Source organism: Oncorhynchus masou, chromosome 23 (assembly GCF_036934945.1).
Source record: "Oncorhynchus masou masou isolate Uvic2021 chromosome 23, UVic_Omas_1.1, whole genome shotgun sequence".
In the NCBI taxonomy this organism is placed as follows: Eukaryota; Metazoa; Chordata; class Actinopteri; order Salmoniformes; family Salmonidae; genus Oncorhynchus; species Oncorhynchus masou.
The window spans coordinates 6097063-6116507 of NC_088234.1; the positions used below are offsets into that span (position 1 = coordinate 6097063).

Below are 19445 nucleotides of genomic sequence, written 5' to 3' on the forward strand. Positions count from 1 at the left end.
GGGGGACTAGAGGACTGGAGTTGGGCTGTTGGGGGACTAGAGGGCTGGAGTTGTGTTTTTGGGGACTAGAGGACTGGAGTTGAGCTGTTGGGGGATTAGAGGACTGGAGTTGAGCTGTTGGGGGATTAGAGGACTGGAGTTGGGCTGTTGGGGGACTAGAGGACTGGAGTTGGGCTGTTGGGGGACTAGAGGGCTGGAGTTGGGCTGTTGGGGGACTAGAGGACTGGAGTTGGGCTGTTGGGGGGACTAGAGGACTGGAGTTGGGCTGTTGGGGGACTAGAGGACTGGAGTTGGGCTGTTGGGGGACTAGAGGACTGGAGTTGGGCTGTTGGGGGACTAGAGGACTGGAGTTGGGCTGTTGGGGGACTAGAGGACTGGAGTTGGGGGACTAGAGGACTGGAGTTGGGCTGTTGGGGGACTAGAGGGCTGGAGTTGTGTTTTTGGGGACTAGAGGACTGGAGTTGGGCTGTTGGGGGATGTTGGGGACTAGAGGACTGGAGTTGGGCTGTTGGGGGACTAGAGGACTGGAGTTGAGCTGTTGGGGGATTAGAGGACTGGAGTTGGGCTGTTGTGGGACTAGAGGACTGGGACTGAGTTGTTGGGCTGTTGGGGGACTAGAGGACTGGGTTGGACTAGAGGACTGGAGTTGGGCTGTTGGGGGACTAGAGGGCTGGAGTTGGGCTGTTGGGGGACTAGAGGACTGGAGTTGGGCTGTTGGGGGACTAGAGGACTGGAGTTGGGCTGTTGGGGGACTAGAGGACTGGAGTTGGGCTGTTGGGGGACTAGAGGACTGGAGTTGGGCTGTTGGGGGACTAGGGACGAGAGGGACTGGAGTTGGGCTGTTGGGGGTTGGGCTGTTGGGGGACTGGAGTTGGGCTGTTGGGGGACTAGAGGACTGGAGTTGGGCTGTTGGGGAACTAGAGGACTGGAGTTGGGCTGTTGGGGGACTGGAGTTGGGCTGTTGGGGGACTAGAGGACTGGAGTTGGGCTGTTGGGGGAGGACTGGAGTTGGGCTGTTGGGGGACTAGAGGACTGGAGTTGGGCTGTTGGGGGACTGGAGTTGGGCTGTTGGGGGACTAGAGGACTGGAGTTGGGCTGTTGGGGAACTAGAGGACTGGAGTTGGGCTGTTGGGGGACTAGAGGACTGTTGGGGGACTAGAGGAGTTGGGCTGTTGGGGAACTAGAGGACTGGAGTTGGGCTGTTGGGGGACTAGAGGACTGTTGGGGGACTAGAGGACTGGAGTTGGGCTGTTGGGGGACTAGACTGGAGTTGGGCTGTTGGGGGACTAGAGGACTGGAGTTGGGCTGTTGGGGGACTAGAGGACTGGAGTTGGGCTGTTGGGGGACTAGAGGACTAGAGTTGGGCTGTTGGGGGACTAGAGGACTGGAGTTGGGCTGTTGGGGGACTAGAGGACTGGAGTTGGGCTGTTGGGGGGGGGACTAGAGGACCTGGAGTTGGGCTGTTGGGGGACTAGAGGACTGGAGTTGGGCTGTTGGTGGACTAGAGGACTGGAGTTGGGCCGTTGGGGGACTAGAGGACTGGAGTTGGGCTGTTGGGTGACGAGTTGGGCTGTTAGATGACTGGAGTTGGGCTGTTGGGGGACTAGAGGACTGGAGTTGGGCTGTTGGGGGACTAGACTAGGACTGGAGTTGGGCTGTTGGGGGACTAGACTGGAGTTGGGCTGTTGGGGGACTAGAGGACTGGAGTTGGGCTGTTGGGGGACTAGAGGACTGGAGTTGGGCTGTTGGGGGACTAGAGGACTGGAGTTGGGCTGTTGGGGGACTAGAGGACTGGAGTTGGGCTGTTGGGGGACTAGAGGACTGGAGTTGGGCTGTTGGGGAACTAGAGGACTGGAGTTGGGCTGTTGGGGGACTAGAGGGCTGGAGTTGGGCTGTTGGGGGACTAGAGGACTGGAGTTGGGCTGTTGGGGGACTAGAGGACTAGAGTTGGGCTGTTGGGGGACTAGAGGACTGGAGTTGGGCTGTTGGGGGACTAGAGGACTGGAGTTGGGCTGTTAGAGGACTGGAGTTGGGCTGTTAGAGGACTTGAGTTGGGCTGTTGGGGGACTAGAGGACTAGAGTTGGGCTGTTATAGTCAGTTATAGTAGTAGCAGTACCTCGGAGTTACTGTAGAGGGGGCTAAAACTAAACAATTGATATCAAAAGAAAATTGTTCACATACACATGGTTAGCAGATGTTAATACGAGTGCAGCTAAATGCTTGTGCTTCTAGTTCTGACAATGCAGTAATGAGTAATCTAACCTAACAATTCCACAACAACTACCTTATACACACAAGTGTAAAGGGATGAAGAATATGTACATAAAGATATATGAATGAGTGATGGTACAGAACGGCATATGCAAGATGCAGTAGATGGTATCGAGTACAGTATAGACATATGAGACAAGTAATGTAGGGTATATGAACATTATATAAAGTGACTAGTGATACATTTATTAAAGTGGCCAGAGATTTGAGTCAGTATGTTGGCAGCAGCCACTCAATGTTAGTGATGGCTGTCTAGCAGTCTGATGACCTTGAGATAGAAGCTGTTTTTCAGTCTCTCGGTCCCTGCTTTGATGCACCTGTACTGACCTCTCCTGCTGGATGATAGCGGGGTGAACAGGCAGTGGCTCGAGTGGATGTTGTCCTTGATGATCTTTTTGGCCTTCGGGGGTTATGTAGGTGTCATGGATAGATTTATAGGTGCCATAGCTTGGGCTCTATAAATCTGCATTAGATTTGCATACCGACTGCTGGGAACGCAGTCGGTATCACGGAATCCAGACATTAAAACAGAATTCAACAATATATTGAACTTAATTATTTTTAAATGCGTTAATTTGCCCAAGTTTATCATAAGACATGAACAAAAGACATCAGTGATTTGTATTTTCCTTCAACTTTCAACGTAGCATCGTCACAGGATGCCACCTACCCAACAAGTCAGTTCGTCAAATGTCTGCCCTGTTCGAGCTGCACCGGTCCACTGTAAGTGCTGTTATTGGGAAGTAGAAACGTCTAGGAGAAACAACGGGTCAGCCGAGAAGTGGTAGGCCACACAAGCTCACAGAATGGGACCGGCGAGAGGGAATGCTCATGTCTGTGTGGTCGGTCTACCACTTTGTGTAGACGTTAGCGAGGATAGCTAAGACGGCTAAGACGTTAGCGAGGATAGCTAAGATGTTAGCGAGGATAGCTAAGACGGCTAAGATGTTAGCGAGGATAGCTAAGACGGCTAAGACGTTATAGCGAGGATACTGATGACAGCCGTCTTCATGTCTGTGTGGTTGGTTTACCACTTTGTGTAGACGTTAGCGAGGACAGCTAAGACGTTAGTAAGGATAGCTAAGACGTTAGTGATGACGGTTAAGACGTTAGCGAGGATAGCTAAGACGGCTAAGACATTAGCGAGGATAGCTAAGACGTTAGCGAGGATAGCTAAGACGTTAGCGAGGATAGCTAAGACGTTAGCGAGGATAGCTAAGACGTTAGCGAGGATAGCTAAGGCGTTAGCGAGGATAGCTAAGACGTTAGCGAGGATAGCTAAGGCGTTAGCGAGGATAGCTAAGACGTTAGCGAGGATAGCTAAGGCGTTAGCGAGGATAGCTAAGACGTTAGCGAGGATAGCTAAGACGTTAGCGAGGATAGCTAAGACGTTAGCGAGGATAGCTAAGACGTTAGCGAGGATGCTGATGACAGCCGTCTTCTGGTAGATGCAAAGGTTTTCCAAAAACCTTCTCAATTAAATGTTCACTACAAAGTAGCCTAATACCTAACTGGCAGAATGATATCATGTTATTGTTGTCTTTTATCAGTCCAGTGACCGTTTGTTTTGCTCTTCAATCACGACGGTCTCTGGCTGGCGAGCAGTTGAATTAAAGGGTACATCCGAAAAAATAAGTTAATTCCATTTTTCCCAGACCTCAAAAATGGGGCATCCTGATGTTGTTTAAGCATCCTAATGGACTGAGAACATCACATTTTTTATATATTTTTTATATTTAGAAATGTTTGGTTATTAAAGCGGATACATGAACACGTACGAAAATATTGTAAGCTGAAAAAACTAAATGGACAAAACTGAATTTCTTTTTTTGTGGGGGGGGGGGGGGGGTATCTCCAGGTACGTTTCAGCTGTGGGGCCACACTATCCAGGTGGACTGGGCCGAACCAGAGAAGGATGTTGACGAGGAGACCATGCTACGTGTCAGAGTGCTCTACGTCAGGTGTGTGTGTGTGTGTGTGTGTGTGTGTGTGTGTGTGTGTGTGTGTGTGTGTGTGTGTGTGTGTGTGTGTGTGAATAACGGTCCTATTATGTATGCGTAACCGATAGCGACAGGCAATAAATGGCGGGATGGAGCGTTGGGCCAGTAACCGAGCTGACGAGGCAAAAGAAATCAGTCATTTCTGCCTGCGAGCAACAAGGCAGTTAACCCACTGTTCCCCCGGGGCGTGGATGTCGATTTAGAACCTCTGATTCAGAAGGGTTAAATCCGGCAGACACCATTTCAGTTGAATGCGTTCAGATCTACAGCAGACTAGGTATCTATGTATATCTCCCTTTCCCTCGTATTTACCCACGCAGTCGTAAATGACCCTTGAAAAAGCATGTCGCCTACGGCATGTTTGTTTGTCTGTAAGGATACGCCGTCGATTTTTAAATAGCAAACTGGAGACCTTCTCTGGAGATCGTCGAGAACGTTGAACTGACATTTTACGACCTGTGGAAGAATGTCGCTTTTCTGAAACGGGAGTAACGTCCATCACTAGGCGACCAGAGCTGTCAATCAAATAATCTCGAGCTCCCTGCACGCAGACCACTCTCTCCTCATATAGTTTGACTTGCCAAGACATTTAGTTGAAAGAAAACATCTTCCACTAGGAATGGACTCCTAAGATTCAATATTTTTTGGAACGGAGGAGGCTGATTAGTTGCTGTACTTGCGAGAACACAAAAACCTGCATCTTTAGTAGCAAGATAGCGAGGGATTGAGAGAGAGAGAGAGGAGAGGGGCACAGTATAGGCAGGTCAGCCACCAGACAGACAGACAGAACCGTGCACTAGGTCTATCTATCAGTATAGGCAGGTCAGACACCAGACAGACAGAACCGTGCACTAGGTCTATCTATCAGTATAGGCAGGTCAGTCACCAGACAGACAGAACCGTGCACTAGGTCTATCTATCAGTATAGGCAGGTCAACCACCAGACAGACAGACAGAACCGTGCACTAGGTCTATCTATCAGTATAGGCAGGTCAGCCACCAGACAGACAGAACCGTGCAAAGGTCTATCTATCAGTATAGGCAGGTCAGACACCAGACAGACAGAACCGTGCACTAGGTCTATCTATCAGTATGGCAGGTCAGACACCAGACAGACAGAACCGTGCACTAGGTCTATCTATCAGTATAGGCAGGTCAGACCTACAGCAGAACCGTGCATCTATGTATATCTATTCCCTCGTATAGGCAGGTCAGTCACCAAAGACAGAACCGTGCACTAGGTCTATCTATCAGTATAGGATAGGTCAGACACCAGACAGACAAACAGAACCGTGCACTGGTCTATCTATCAGTATACGGAAGGTCAGACACCAGAAGAATGTGCACTTTTCTGGTCTATCTATCAGTATAGGCAGGTCAGACACCAGACAGACAGAACCGTGCACTAGGTCTATCTATCAGTATAGGCAGGTCAGTCACCAGACAGACAGACAGAACCGTGCACTCCTCTATCTATCAGTATGACAGGTCAGCCACCAGACAGAAAGACAGAACTGTGCACTAGGTCTATCTATCAGTATTTTTGGAACAGGTCAGACACCAGACAGACAGACAAAACCTGCATCTTTATCTATCAGTATAGGCAGGTCAGATTGAGACAGACAGACAGAACCGTGCACTAGGTCTATCTATCAGTATAGGCAGGTCAGACACCAGACAGAACCGTGCACTAGCTCTATCTATCAGCAATCAAAAGCTGTATGTCGCAATGTCTCGCCTCTTCAGTAAAGCAGGGCTTATCAATGAATAGGCTAGTATATTCTACAGGCAACAGACCAAACAGTGAACGCACACTGGCAAAGTGAAAGAGTAGGTGAGCCTGCTGCATTATGATTTCTCCGTTAGGGATTTGTCTCAACGTTAAGGATCCCAATTTCGTTTTTTAACGTTTAAACTTTCACACCCCTAGTATGTGTAATGTGTGTGTGTGTGGTTGTGTGTGTTTGTGTGTGTGTGTGTGTGTGTGTGTGTGTGTGTGTTTGTGTGTTGGGAAAGGGGGGGGGAATCAACCAACTGCTCTTTATGTCCCTGTTGACAACTTGTCAATAAAATAAACTTTTCTTTTTAGAAACCTGATGATGACGACTACTGAAGAGACACTGCGACAGGAGTTCTCTAGATTCAAACCTGGCACTGTGGAGAGAGTCAAGGTATTGGTGTCTGTGTCTTGAGTGTTACTGCGGAATTCTTGAAAGTAATTTTATTCATCAATATTTGTGGCCTTATTTTGGTCTCAAAACTGCCTTAAATTGACCCGTTTTTATCAGTAGAGTAAAGCCAGATACGGAGGTATCTCTGAAAAGGCCAATACAATCCTTTCCCTTTGAGGGTGGATATCTTGGGATTGGACTGCTAAATAAATTGGCTAAATATCAGTCCTCTCTTCCTCCTCTCTATACTCTTTTGAAAGACCAAAATATCAGTCCTCTCTTCCTCCTTTATACTCTTTTGAAAGGCCAAAATATCAGTCCTCTCTTCCTCCTTTATAGTCTTTTGAAAGGCCTAAATATCAGTCCTCTCTTCCTCCTTTATACTCTTTTGAAAGGCCTAAATATAAGTCCTCTCTTCCTCCTTTATACTCTTTTGAAAGGCCTAAATATCAGTCCTCTCTTCCTCCTTTATACTCTTTTGAAAGGCCTAAATATCAGTCCTCTCTTCCTCCTTTATACTCTTTTGAAAGGCCAAAATATCTTTCCTTTCCTTTATACTCTTTTGAAAGACCAAAATATCAGTCCTTGAAAGACCAAAATATCAGTCCTCTCTTCCTCCTTTATACTCTTTTGAAAGGCCTAAATATCAGTCCTCTCTTCCTCCTTTATACTCTTTTGAAAGGCCAAAATATCAGTCCTCTCTTCCTCCTTTATACTCTTTTGAAAGGCCTAAATATCAGTCCTCTCTTCCTCCTTTATACTCTTTTGAAAGGCCTAAATATCAGTCCTCTCTTCCTCCTTTATACTCTTTTGAAAGGCCTAAATATCAGTCCTCTCTTCCTCCTTTATACTCTTTTGAAAGGCCTAAATATCAGTCCTCTCTTCCTAATACTCTTTTGAAAGGCCTAAATATCTCCTTTATACTCTTTTGAAAGGCCTAAATATCAGTCCTCTCTTCCTCCTTTATACTCTTTTGAAAGGCCAAAATCGGCTGACAATATCAGTCAACCAGTAAATTGCTCTGTCATCCTCTTGTGACGTGAAAACAAGAAGACACTTTTCTGTCTGTTTTCAATAGTATTTTTGTCTTGTTTTCTCGAGTATTTTTCTGTCTGTTTTCAATAGTATTTTGTCTGTTTTCTCGAGTATTTTTCTGTCTGTTTTCAATAGTATTTTTGTCTGTTTTCTCGAGTATTTTTCTGTCTGTTTTCAATAGTATTTTGTCTCTTTTCTCAAGTATTTTTTGTCTGTTTTCAATAGTATTTTTGTCTGTTTTCTCAAGTATTTTTCTGTCTGTTTTCAATAGTATTTTGTCTCTTTTCTCAAGTATTTTTTGTCTGTTTTCAATAGTATTTTTGTCTGTTTTCTCAAGTATTTTTTGTCTGTTTTCAATAGTATTTTTGTATGTTTTCTAGAGTATTTTTCTGTCTGTTTTCAATAGTATTTTTGTATGTTTTCTAGAGTATTTTTCTGTCTGTTTTCTAGAGTATTTTTGTCTGTTTCCTAGAGTATTTTTCTGTCTGTTTTCTAGAGTATTTTTTGTCTGTTTTCTAGAATATTTTTCTGTCTGTTTTCAATGGTGTTTTTCTGTTCTCCTGTAGAAATTGACAGACTACGCGTTTGTCCACTACCACTCCCGTGAGGACGCAGTGACGGCTTTACACCTGATGAACGGAGCGCTGATCGACGGAGCCACGATCGAGGTCACCCTCGCCAAGCCTGTCAGGTAAATCAAATCAAACTTTTAAAATGCAACACACTTTTACAGTTAAAAACAGCCAAATGTTAAAACACAAACGGATGAAAGGTAGGCGAGTCAGCCATACCGAAGGGTTGCCGGTTCGACTCCCAGCACCAATGGGATGTGCCCTTGAGCAAGGCGACACTTAACCCTCTAGAACTGCTCGGGTCCAACACGTGTTTGTCTGTTTGTGTGAAAATAGATAAAGTGATGTTCTTCCTCCTTCAGTAAAGAGGGCGGTCGGCGGTTCGGTAACCGTGGTTATGTCGGTAACAGTAACCTTGTGGGTCCCTACGGCGATGTGTCCTCCAATGGGAATTTTCTCTTCCAGGGACGTGAGGATGGAGGCATGATGGGAGGAGGTAAATAAACCCCAGACGATTGACCTGACCACTTACAGAGGACATTATACTGATATATTAGAAGCCTTTAGAAATGTGAAGTTTGACCTTAAATAAGTCTGCTAATATGCGCACATATCTACAAGACAATTGATAGCTACAAAATGCAGAGTAGCAGTAACAGTAGTAACAGTAGTAGTAGTAGTAACAGTAGTAGTAGTAACAGTAGTAACAGTAGTAGTAGTAACAGTAGTAACAGTAGTAGTAGTAACAGTAGTAGTAGTAACAGTAGCAGTAGTAACAGTAGTAGCAGTAGTAACAGTAGTAGTAACAGTAGTAACAGTAGTAGTAGTAACAGTAGCAGTAGTAGCAGTAGTAACAGTAGTAGTAGTAACAGTAGTAACAGTAGTAGTAGTAGCAGTAGTAGCAGTAACAGTAGTAGCAGTAGTAGTAGTAACAGTAGTAACGGTAGTAACAGTAGTAACAGTAGCAGTAGTAGCAGGAGTAGCAGTAACAGTAGTAGCAGTAGTAACAGTAGTAGTAGTAACAGTAGTAACAGTAGTAGTAGTAACAGTAGTAGTAGTAACAGTAGTAACAGTAGTAGTAGTAACAGTAGTAGTAGTAACAGTAGTAGTAACAGTAGTAGCAGTAGTAACAGTAGTAGTAGTAACAGTAGTAGTAGTAACAGTAGTAGTAGTAACAGTAGTAGTAGTAACAGTAGCAGTAGTAACAGTAGTAGCAGTAGTAACAGTAGTAGTAGTAACAGTAGTAGTAGTAACAGTAGCAGTAGTAACAGTAGTAGTAGTAACAGTAGCAGTAGTAGCAGTAGTAACAGTAGTAGTAGTAACAGTAGTAGTAGTAACAGTAGCAGTAGTAACAGTAGTAGCAGTAGTAACAGTAGTAACAGTAGTAGTAGTAACAGTAGTAACAGTAGTAGTAGTAACAGTAGCAGTATTAACAGTAGAAGCAGTAGTAACAGTAGTAGTAGTAACAGTAGCAGTAGTAACAGTAGTAACAGTAGTGGTAGTAACAGTAGTAACAGTAGTAGTAGTAACAGTAGTAGTAGTAACAGTAGCAGTAGTAACAGTAGTAGCAGTAGTAACAGTAGTAGTAGTAACAGTAGCAGTAGTAACAGTAGTAGCAGTAGTAACAGTAGTAACAGTAGAAGTATTAGTAGTAACAGTAGTAGTAGTAGTAGTAGTAACAGTAGTAGTAGTAACAGTAACAGTAGTAACAGTAGTAGTAGTAACAGTAGTAGTAGTAACAGTAGTAGTAGTAACAGTAGTAGTAGTAGCAGTAGTAACAGTAGTAGTAACAGTAGTAGTAGTAACAGTAGTAGTAAAAGTAGTAACAGTAGCAGTAGTAGTAGTAGTAGTAGTAGTAACAGTAGTAGTAACAGTAGTAACAGTAACAGTAGTAGTAGTAACAGTAGCAGTAGTAACAGTAGCAGTAGGAACAGTAGTAGTAGTAGTAGTAGTAGTAACAGTAGTAGTAGTAACAGTAGCAGTAGTAACAGTGGTAACAGTAGTAACAGTAGTAGTAGTAACAGTAGTAGTAGTAACAGTAGCAGTAGTAACAGTAGTAGTAGTAACAGTAGTAGTAGTAACAGTAGTAGTAGTAACAGTAGTAGTAGTAACAGTAGTAGTAGTAACAGTAGTAACAGTAGAAGTATTAGTAGTAGCAGTAGTAACAGTAGTAGTAGTAGTAGTAGTAACAGTAGTAGTAGTAACAGTAGCAGTAGTAACAGTGGTAACAGTAGTAACAGTAGTAGTAGTAACAGTAGCAGTAGTAACAGTAGTAACAGTAGTAGTAGTAACAGTAGTAGTAGTAACAGTAGTAGTAGTAACAGTAGTAGTAGTAACAGTAGTAACAGTAGTAGTAGTAACAGTAGTAGTAGTAACAGTAGCAGTAGTAACAGTAGCAGTAGGAACAGTAGTAGTAGTAGTAGTAGTAGTAGTAACAGTAGTAGTAGTAACAGTAGTAGTAGTAACAGTAGTAGTAGTAACAGTAGTAGTAGTAACAGTAGTAACAGTAGTAGTAGTAACAGTAGTAGTAGTAACAGTAGTAGTAGCAGTAGTAACAGTAGTAGTAACAGTAGCAGTAGTAACAGTAGTAACAGTAGTAGTAACAGTAGTAGTAGTAACAGTAGTAACAGTAGCAGTAGTAACAGTAGTAGTAGTAACAGTAGTAGTAGCAGTAGTAACAGTAGTAGTAGTAGTAACAGTAGTAGCAGTAGTAACAGTAGTAACGGTAGTAGCGGTAGTAGTAGTAGTAACAGTAGTAGTAGTAACAGTAGTAGTAGTAACAGTAGTAGTAGTAACAGTAGTAGTAGTAACATTAGTAGTAGTAGTAACAGTAGTAACAGTAGTAGTAACAGTAGTAACAGTAGTAGTAGTAACAGTAGTAGTAGTGTAGTAGTAGCAGTAGCAGTAGTAACAGTAGTAGTACTAGTAACAGTAGTAGTAGTAGTAGTAGCAGTAGTAGTAGTAACAGTAGTAGTAGCAACAGTTGTAGTAACAGTAGTAGTAGCAACAGTTGTAGTAACAGTAGTAGTAGTAACAGCAGTAGCAACAGTAGTAGTAGTAGTAGTAGTAGCAACAGTAGTAGCAGTAGTAGTATTAGTAGTAGTAGTAACAGTAGTAGTAGTGTAGTAGTAGCAGTAGTAACATTAGTAGCAGTAACAGTAGTAGTAGTAACAGTAGTAACAGTAGTAGTAGTAGTAGTAACACTAGTAACAGTAACAGTAGTAGCAGTAGTCGTAGTAGTAACAGTAGTAGCAGTAACAGTAGTAGTAGTAACAGTAGCAGTAGTAGCAGTAACAGTAGTAGTAGTAGTAACAGTAGTAGTAATAGTAGTAGTAGTAACAGTAGTAGCAGTAACAGTAGTAGCAGTAACAGTAGTAGTAGTAGTAGTAACAGTAGTAGTAATAGTAGTAGTAACAGTAGTAGCAACAGTTGTAGTAACAGTAGTAGCAACAGTAGTAACAGTAGTAGTAGTAACAGTAACAGTAGTAGTAGTAACAGTAGTAACAGTAGTAGCAGTAGTAGCAGTAACAGTAGTAACAGTAGTAGCAGTAGTAACAGTAGTAGTAGTAACAGTAACAGTAGTAGCAGTAGTAGTAACAGTAGTAGTAACAGTAGTAGCAGTAGTAACAGTAACAGTAGTAGTAGTAACAGTAGTAGCAGTAACAGTAGTAGTAGTAGTAACAGTAACAGTAGTAGCAGTAGTAGTAGTAACAGTAGCAGTAACAGTAGTAGTAGTAGTAACAGTAACAGTAGTAGCAGTAGTAACAGTAGCAGTAACAGTAGTAGTAACAGTAGCAGTAGTAACAGTAGCAGTAGTAACAGTAACAGTAGTAGTAGTAACAGTAGTAGCAGTAACAGTAGTAGTAGTAGTAACAGTAGTAGTAGTAACAGTAGTAGCAGCGGTAGTAGTAACAGTAGTAGTAGCAACAGTTGTAACAGTAGTAGTAGTAGTAACAGTAGTAACAGTAGTAGTAGCAACAGTTGTAGTAACAGTAGTAGTAGTAGTAGTAACAGTAGTAGCAGTAGCAACAGTAGTAGTAGTAACAGTAGTAGTAGTAACAGTAGCAGTAGTAACAGTGGTAACAGTAGTAACAGTGGTAGTAGTAACAGTAGTAGTAGTAACAGTAGCAGTAGTAACAGTAGTAACAGTAGTAGTAGTAACAGTAGTAGTAGTAACAGTAGTAGTAGTAACAGTAGTAGTAGTAACAGTAGTAGTAGTAACAGTAGTAACAGTAGTAACAGTAGAAGTATTAGTAGTAGCAGTAGTAACAGTAGTAGTAGTAGTAACAGTAGTAGTAGTAACAGTAGCAGTAGTAACAGTGGTAACAGTAGTAACAGTAGTAGTAGTAACAGTAGTAGTAGTAACAGTAGCAGTAGTAACAGTAGTAGTAGTAACAGTAGTAGTAGTAACAGTAGTAGTAGTAACAGTAGTAGTAGTAACAGTAGTAACAGTAGTAGTAGTAACAGTAGTAGTAGTAACAGTAGTAGTAGCAGTAGTAACAGTAGTAGTAACAGTAGCAGTAGTAACAGTAGTAGTAACAGTAGTAACAGTAGCAGTAGTAACAGTAGTAACAGTAGTAGTAGTAACAGTAGTAGTAGTAACAGTAGTAGTAGCAGTAGTAACAGTAGTAGTAGTAGTAACAGTAGTAGCAGTAGTAACAGTAGTAACGGTAGTAGCGGTAGTAGTAGTAGTAACAGTAGTAACAGTAGTAGTAGTAACAGTAGTAGTAGTAACAGTAGTAGTAGTAACAGTAGTAGTAGTAACATTAGTAGTAGTAGTAACAGTAGTAACAGTAGTAGTAACAGTAGTAACAGTAGTAGTAGTAACAGTAGTAGTAGTGTAGTAGTAGCAGTAGTAACAGTAGTAGTACTAGTAACAGTAGTAGTAGCAGTAGTAGTAGTAACAGTAGTAGTAGCAACAGTTGTAGTAACAGTAGTAGTAGCAACAGTTGTAGTAACAGTAGTAGTAGTAACAGCAGTAGCAACAGTAGTAGTAGTAGTAGTAGTAGCAACAGTAGTAGCAGTAGTAGTATTAGTAGTAGTAGTAACAGTAGTAGTAGTGTAGTAGTAGCAGTAGTAACATTAGTAGCAGTAACAGTAGTAGTAGTAACAGTAGTAGTAGTAGTAGTAACACTAGTAACAGTAACAGTAGTAGCAGTAGTCGTAGTAGTAACAGTAGTAGCAGTAACAGTAGTAGTAGTAACAGTAGCAGTAGTAGCAAACAGTAGTAGTAGTAGTAACAGTAGTAGTAATAGTAGTAGTAGTAACAGTAGTAGCAGTAACAGTAGTAGCAGTAACAGTAGTAGTAGTAGTAGTAACAGCAGTAGTAATAGTAGTAGTAACAGTAGTAGCAACAGTTGTAGTAACAGTAGTAGCAACAGTAGTAACAGTAGTAGTAGTAACAGTAACAGTAGTAGTAGTAACAGTAGTAACAGTAGTAGCAGTAGTAGCAGTAACAGTAGTAACAGTAGTAGCAGTAGTAACAGTAGTAGTAGTAACAGTAACAGTAGTAGCAGTAGTAGTAACAGTAGTAGTAACAGTAGTAGCAGTAGTAACAGTAACAGTAGTAGTAGTAACAGTAGTAGCAGTAACAGTAGTAGTAGTAGTAACAGTAACAGTAGTAGCAGTAGTAGTAGTAACAGTAGCAGTAACAGTAGTAGTAGTAGTAACAGTAACAGTAGTAGCAGTAGTAGTAGTAACAGTAGTAGTAGTAACAGTAGTACTAGCAGTAGTAACAGTAGTAGCAGTAACAGTAGTAGTAGTAACAGTAGTAGCAGTAACAGTAGTAGTAGTAACAGTAGTAGCAGCGGTAGTAGTAACAGTAGTAGTAGCAACAGTTGTAACAGTAGTAGTAGTAGTAACGGTAGTAACAGTAGTAGTAGCAACAGTTGTAGTAACAGTAGTAGTAGTAACAGTAGTAGTAGTAGTAGTAACAGTAGTAGCAACAGTAGTAGTAGTAACAGTAGTAGTAGTAACAGTAGCAGTAGTAACAGTGGTAACAGTAGTAACAGTAGTAGTAGTAACAGTAGTAGTAGTAACAGTAGCAGTAGTCACAGTAGTAATAGTAGTAGTAGTAAAAGTAGTAGTAGTAACAGTAGTAGTAGTAACAGTAGTAACAGTAGTAGTAGTAACAGTAGTAGTAGTAACAGTAGTAGTAGTAACAGTAGTAACAGTAGTAACAGTAGAAGTATTAGTAGTAGCAGTAGTAACAGTAGTAGCAACAGTTGTAGTAACAGTAGTAGTAGTAACAGTAGCAGTAGTAACAGTGGTAACAGTAGTAACAGTAGTAGTAGTAACAGTAGTAGTAGTAACAGTAGTAGTAGTAACAGTAGCAGTAGTAACAGTAGTAACAGTAGTAGTAGTAACAGTAGTAGTAGTAACAGTAGTAGTAGTAACAGTAGTAACAGTAGTAGTAGTAACAGTAGTAGTAGTAACAGTAGTAGTAACAGAAGCAGTAGTAACAGTAGTAACAGTAGTAGTAACAGTAGTAGTAGTAACAGTAGTAACAGTAGCAGTAGTAACAGTAGTAACAGTAGTAGTAGTAACAGTAGTAGTAGTAACAGTAGTAGTAGCAGTAGTAACAGTAGTAGTAGTAGTAACAGTAGTAGCAGTAGTAACAGTAGTAACGGTAGTAGCGGTAGTAACAGTAGTAACAGTAGTAGTAGTAACAGTAGTAGTAGTAACAGTAGTAGTAGTAACAGTAGTAGTAGTAACATTAGTAGTAGTAGTAACAGTAGTAACAGTAGTAGTAACAGTAGTAACAGTAGTAGTAGTAACAGTAGTAGTAGTGTAGTAGTAGCAGTAGTAACAGTAGTAGTACTAGTAACAGTAGTAGTAGTAGTAGTAGCAGTAGTAGTTGTAACAGTAGTAGTAGCAACAGTTGTAGTAACAGTAGTAGTAGCAACAGTTGTAGTAACAGTAGTAGTAGTAACAGCAGTAGCAACAGTAGTAGTAGTAGTAGTAGTAGCAACAGTAGTAGCAGTAGTAGTATTAGTAGTAGTAGTAACAGTAGTAGTAGTGTAGTAGTAGCAGTAGTAACATTAGTAGCAGTAACAGTAGTAGTAGTAACAGTAGTAACAGTAGTAGTAGTAGTAGTAACACTAGTAACAGTAACAGTAGTAGCAGTAGTTGTAGTAGTAACAGTAGTAGCAGTAACAGTAGTAGTAGTAACAGTAGCAGTAGTAGCAGTAACAGTAGTAGTAGTAGTAACAGTAGTAGTAATAGTAGTAGTAGTAACAGTAGTAGCAGTAACAGTAGTAGCAGTAACAGTAGTAGTAGTAGTAGTAGTAGTAGTAACAGTAGTAGTAATAGTAGTAGTAACAGTAGTAGCACCAGTTGTAGTAACAGTAGTAGCAACAGTAGTAACAGTAGTAGTAGTAACAGTAACAGTAGTAGTAGTAACAGTAGTAACAGTAGTAGCAGTAGTAGCAGTAGTAGCAGTAACAGTAGTAACAGTAGTAGCAGTAGTAACAGTAGTAGTAGTAACAGTAACAGTAGTAGTAACAGTAGTAGTAACAGTAGTAGCAGTAGTAACAGTAACAGTAGTAGCAGTAACAGTAGTAGTAGTAGTAACAGTAACAGTAGTAGCAGTAGTAGTAGTAACAGTAGCAGTAACAGTAGTAGTAGTAGTAACAGTAACAGTAGTAGCAGTAGTAGTAGTAACAGTAGCAGTAACAGTAGTAGTAGTAGTAACAGTAGCAGTAGTAACAGTAGCAGTAGTAACAGTAGTAGCAGTAACAGTAGTAGTAGTAACAGTAGTAGCAGTAACAGTAGTAGTAGTAGTAACAGTAGTAGTAGTAACAGTAGTAGCAGCGGTGGTAGTAACAGTAGTAGTAGCAACAGTTGTAACAGTAGTAGTAGTAGTAACAGTAGTAACAGTAGTAGTAGCAACAGTTGTAGTAACAGTAGTAGTAGTAACAGTAGTAGTAGTAGTAGTAACAGTAGTAGCAGTAGCAACAGTAGTAGTAGTAACAGTAGTAGCAGTAACAGTAGTAACAGTAGTAGTAACAGTAGTAGTAGTAACAGTAGCAGTAGTAACAGTAGTAGTAGTAACAGTAGTAGTAGTAACAGTAGTAGTAGCAGTAGTAACAGTAGTAGTAGTAGTAACAGTAGTAGCAGTAACATTAGTAGTAGTGTAGTAGTAGCAGTAGTAACAATAGTAACAGTAGTAACGGTAGTAGCGGTAGTAGTAGTAGTAACAGTAGTAGTAGTAACAGTAGTAGTAGTAACAGTAGTAACAGTAGTAGTAGTAACAGTAGTAGTAGTGTAGTAGTAGCAGTAGTAACAGTAGTAGTACTAGTAACAGTAGTAGCAGTAGTAGTAGTAGTAGCAGTAGTAGTAGTAACAGTAGTAGTAGCAACAGTTGTAGTAACAGTAGTAGTAGCAACAGTTGTAGTAACAGTAGTAGTAGTAACAGCAGTAGCAACAGTAGTAGTAGTAGCAACAGTAGTAGCAGTAGTAGTAGTAGTAACAGTAGTAGTAGTGTAGTAGTAGCAGTAGTAACAGTAGTAGCAGTAACAGTAGTAGTAGTAACAGTAGTAGTAGTAGTAGTAACACTAGTAACAGTAACAGTAGTAGCAGTAGTAGTAGTAGTAACAGTAGTAGCAGTAACAGTAGTAGTAGTAACAGTAGCAGTAGTAGCAGTAACAGTAGTAGTAGTAGTAACAGTAGTAGTAGTAGTAACAGTAGTAGCAGTAACAGTAGTAGCAGTAACAGTAGCAGTAACAGTAGTAGTAGTAGTAACAGTAGTAGTAATAGTAGTAGTAACAGTAGTAGCAACAGTTGTAGTAACAGTAGTAGCAGTAACAGCAGTTGCAACAGTAGTAACAGTAGTAGTAGTAACAGTAACAGTAGTAGTAGTAACAGTAGTAACAGTAGTAGCAGTAGTAGCAGTAGTAGCAGTAACAGTAGTAGTAGTAACAGTAGTAACAGTAGTAGCAGTAGTAGTAACAGTAGTAGCAGTAACAGTAGTAGTAGTAACAGTAGTAGCAGTAACAGTAGTAGTAGTAGTAACAGTAGTAACAGTAGTAGTAGTAACAGTAGTAGCAGCGGTAGTAGTAACAGTAGTAGTAGCAACAGTTGTAACAGTAGTAGTAGTAGTAACAGTAGTAACAGTAGTAGTAGCAACAGTTGTAGTAACAGTAGTAGCAGTAACAGCAGTAGTAGTAGTAACAGTAACAGTAGTAGTAGTAGTAACAGTAGTAGCAGTAACAGTAGTAGTAGTAACAGTAGTAACAGTAACAGTAGTAGTAGTAACAGTAGTAACAGTAGTAGTAGTAACAGTAACAGTAGTAGCAGTAGTAGTAGTAGCAGTAGTAGTAGTAACAGTAGTAGCAGTAACAGTATTAGCAGTAGTAACAGTAGTAGTAGTAGTAACAGTAGTAACAGTAGTAGTAGTAACAGTAGTAGCAGCGGTAGTAGTAACAGTAGTAGTAGCAACAGTTGTAGTAACAGTAGTAGTAACAGTAGTAACAGTAGTAGTAGCAACAGTTGTAGTAACAGTAGTAGTAGTAACAGTAGTAGTAGTAGTAACAGTAGTAGCAGTAGCAACAGTAGTAGTAGTAACAGTAGCAGTAACAGTAGTAGTAGTAGTAACAGTAGTAACAGCAGTAACAGTAGTAGTAGTAGTAGTAGTAGTAACAGTAGTAGTAGTAGTAGTAACAGTAGTAGTAACAGTAGTAGTAGCAGTAGCAGTAGTAGTAGTAGTAGCAGTAACAGTGGTAGTAGTAGTAGTAGTAGTAACAGTAGTAGTAGTAGTAGTAGTAGCAACAGTAGTAGCAACAGTAGTAGCAGTAGTAGTAGTTGTAGTAACAGTAGTAGTAGTGTAGTAGTAGCAGTAGTAGTAGCAACAGTAGTAGCAGTAGTAGTAGTAGTAGTAACAGTAGTAGTAGTGTAGTAGTAGCAGTAGTAATAGTAGTAGTAGTAGCAGTAGTAGTAGTAGTAGCAGTAGTAGTAGTAACAGTAGTAGTAGCAACAGTTGTAGTAACAGTAGTAGTAGCAACAGTTGTAGTAACAGTAGTAGTAGTAACAGCAGTAGCAACAGTAGTAGTAGTAACAGTAGTAGCAACAGTAGTAGCAGTAGTAGTAGCAACAGTAGTAGCAGTAGTAACAGTAGTAGTAACAGTAGTAGCAGCAGTAGTAGTAGTAGCAGTAGTAGTAGTAACAGTAGTAGTAGCAACAGTTGTAGTAACAGTAGTAGTAGTAACAGTAGTAGCAGTAACAGTAGTAGTCGTAGTAACAGTAGTAGCAGTAGTAACAGCAGTAACAGTAGTAGTAACAGTAGTAGTAGTAGCAGTAGTATTAGTAACAGTAACAGTAGTAGTAGTAACAGTAGTAGTAGGTGGGGTTTCCATGACTACTGGTTGTAACTAAAAGAATGATGTGCTTTTGGAGCAGTACTGTCTGTATCCGAGGCTCAGTCAGTCGTCCCCATTTTTGCACACATGTAGCCTTGGGCACTTGATCTATGTCTACTATAGTGGTCACTATAATAGAGCAACAATAGAATGTCTGTTTGTTTCATTCTATTTCTACTTAAGATGTTTTTTTTTTTTTTCAAGTGCAATATTTAGATGTGGTGAGGTCACAAGCATTCTATTATACAGGCTGTCATGGTAACAAGTGTTTTATTATAAAGGCTGTCATGGTAACAAGTGTTCTATTATAAAGGCTGTCATAGCAGCTAACTGCAATATTAGTGTATTGTTTTTTTTCTTCTCAAGGCTTGAGTGTCATTTGCAGTAAAGTCTAGGCAACAAATAACATTGGATTACCCTCTATACATTTTTTTTTTAGCTGTGAGTTAGGTTCACATGAAGCATTTGTTATTTGACACACACAGACTGATCATGTAGATCATATTCTTTGTTATTTAATCAGTTAGAACTTCCTAGAAGGGATGTTTCAGGGCAACAACAAAAAGGTTTGCATCCCTGAGTAACAGTAGTAGTAGTAGTAGTAGTAGTAGTAATAGTAGTGGCAGTAGTAGTAGTAGTAGTAGTAGTAGTAGTAGTAGCACCAGTAGTAGTAGTAGTAGTAGTAATAGTAGTAGTAGTAATAGTAGTGGCAGTAGTAGTAGTAGTAGTAGTAGTAGTAGTAGCACCAGTAGTAGTAGTAGTAGTAGTAATAGTAGTGGCAGTAGTAGTAGTAGTAGTAGTAGTAGTAGTAGCACCAGTAGTAGTAGTAATAGTAGTGGCAGTAGTAGTAGTAGTAGTAGTAGTAGCAACAGTAGTAGTAGTAACAGCAGTAGTAATAGTAGTGGTAGTAACAGTAGCAGTAGTAGTAACAACAGTAGTAGTAACAGCAGTAGTAGTAGCAGTAACAGCAGTAGTAGTAGTAGTAGTAACAGCAGTAGTAGTAGTAGTAACAGCAGTAGTAGTAGCAGTAGTAGTAACAG

General features: G+C 40.7%; 2 protein-coding genes across 2 annotated transcripts in view; one reads left to right on the forward strand and one right to left on the reverse strand.

The window, feature by feature from the left end:
* The window catches only part of rbm46 (RNA binding motif protein 46), a 37989-nt gene that overhangs the window by 7042 nt on the left and 11502 nt on the right, over window positions 1-19445 (forward strand). Inside the window, exons 7-10 of the mRNA XM_064930725.1 lie at window positions 4131-4233; window positions 6362-6443; window positions 8045-8169; window positions 8413-8546. Coding sequence (XP_064786797.1) covers window positions 4131-4233; window positions 6362-6443; window positions 8045-8169; window positions 8413-8546 — 444 coding nt within the window. The remainder of the gene's footprint in view (window positions 1-4130; window positions 4234-6361; window positions 6444-8044; window positions 8170-8412; window positions 8547-19445) is intronic.
* Window positions 9500-19311, reverse strand: LOC135509898 (mucin-2-like; the record flags this gene model as incomplete). The annotated part of the gene is made up of 3 exons (XM_064930727.1): window positions 9500-10937; window positions 17665-17873; window positions 19021-19311. Coding segments are annotated over 3 exons (1938 nt in total), but the record flags the coding sequence as incomplete, so codon positions are not given.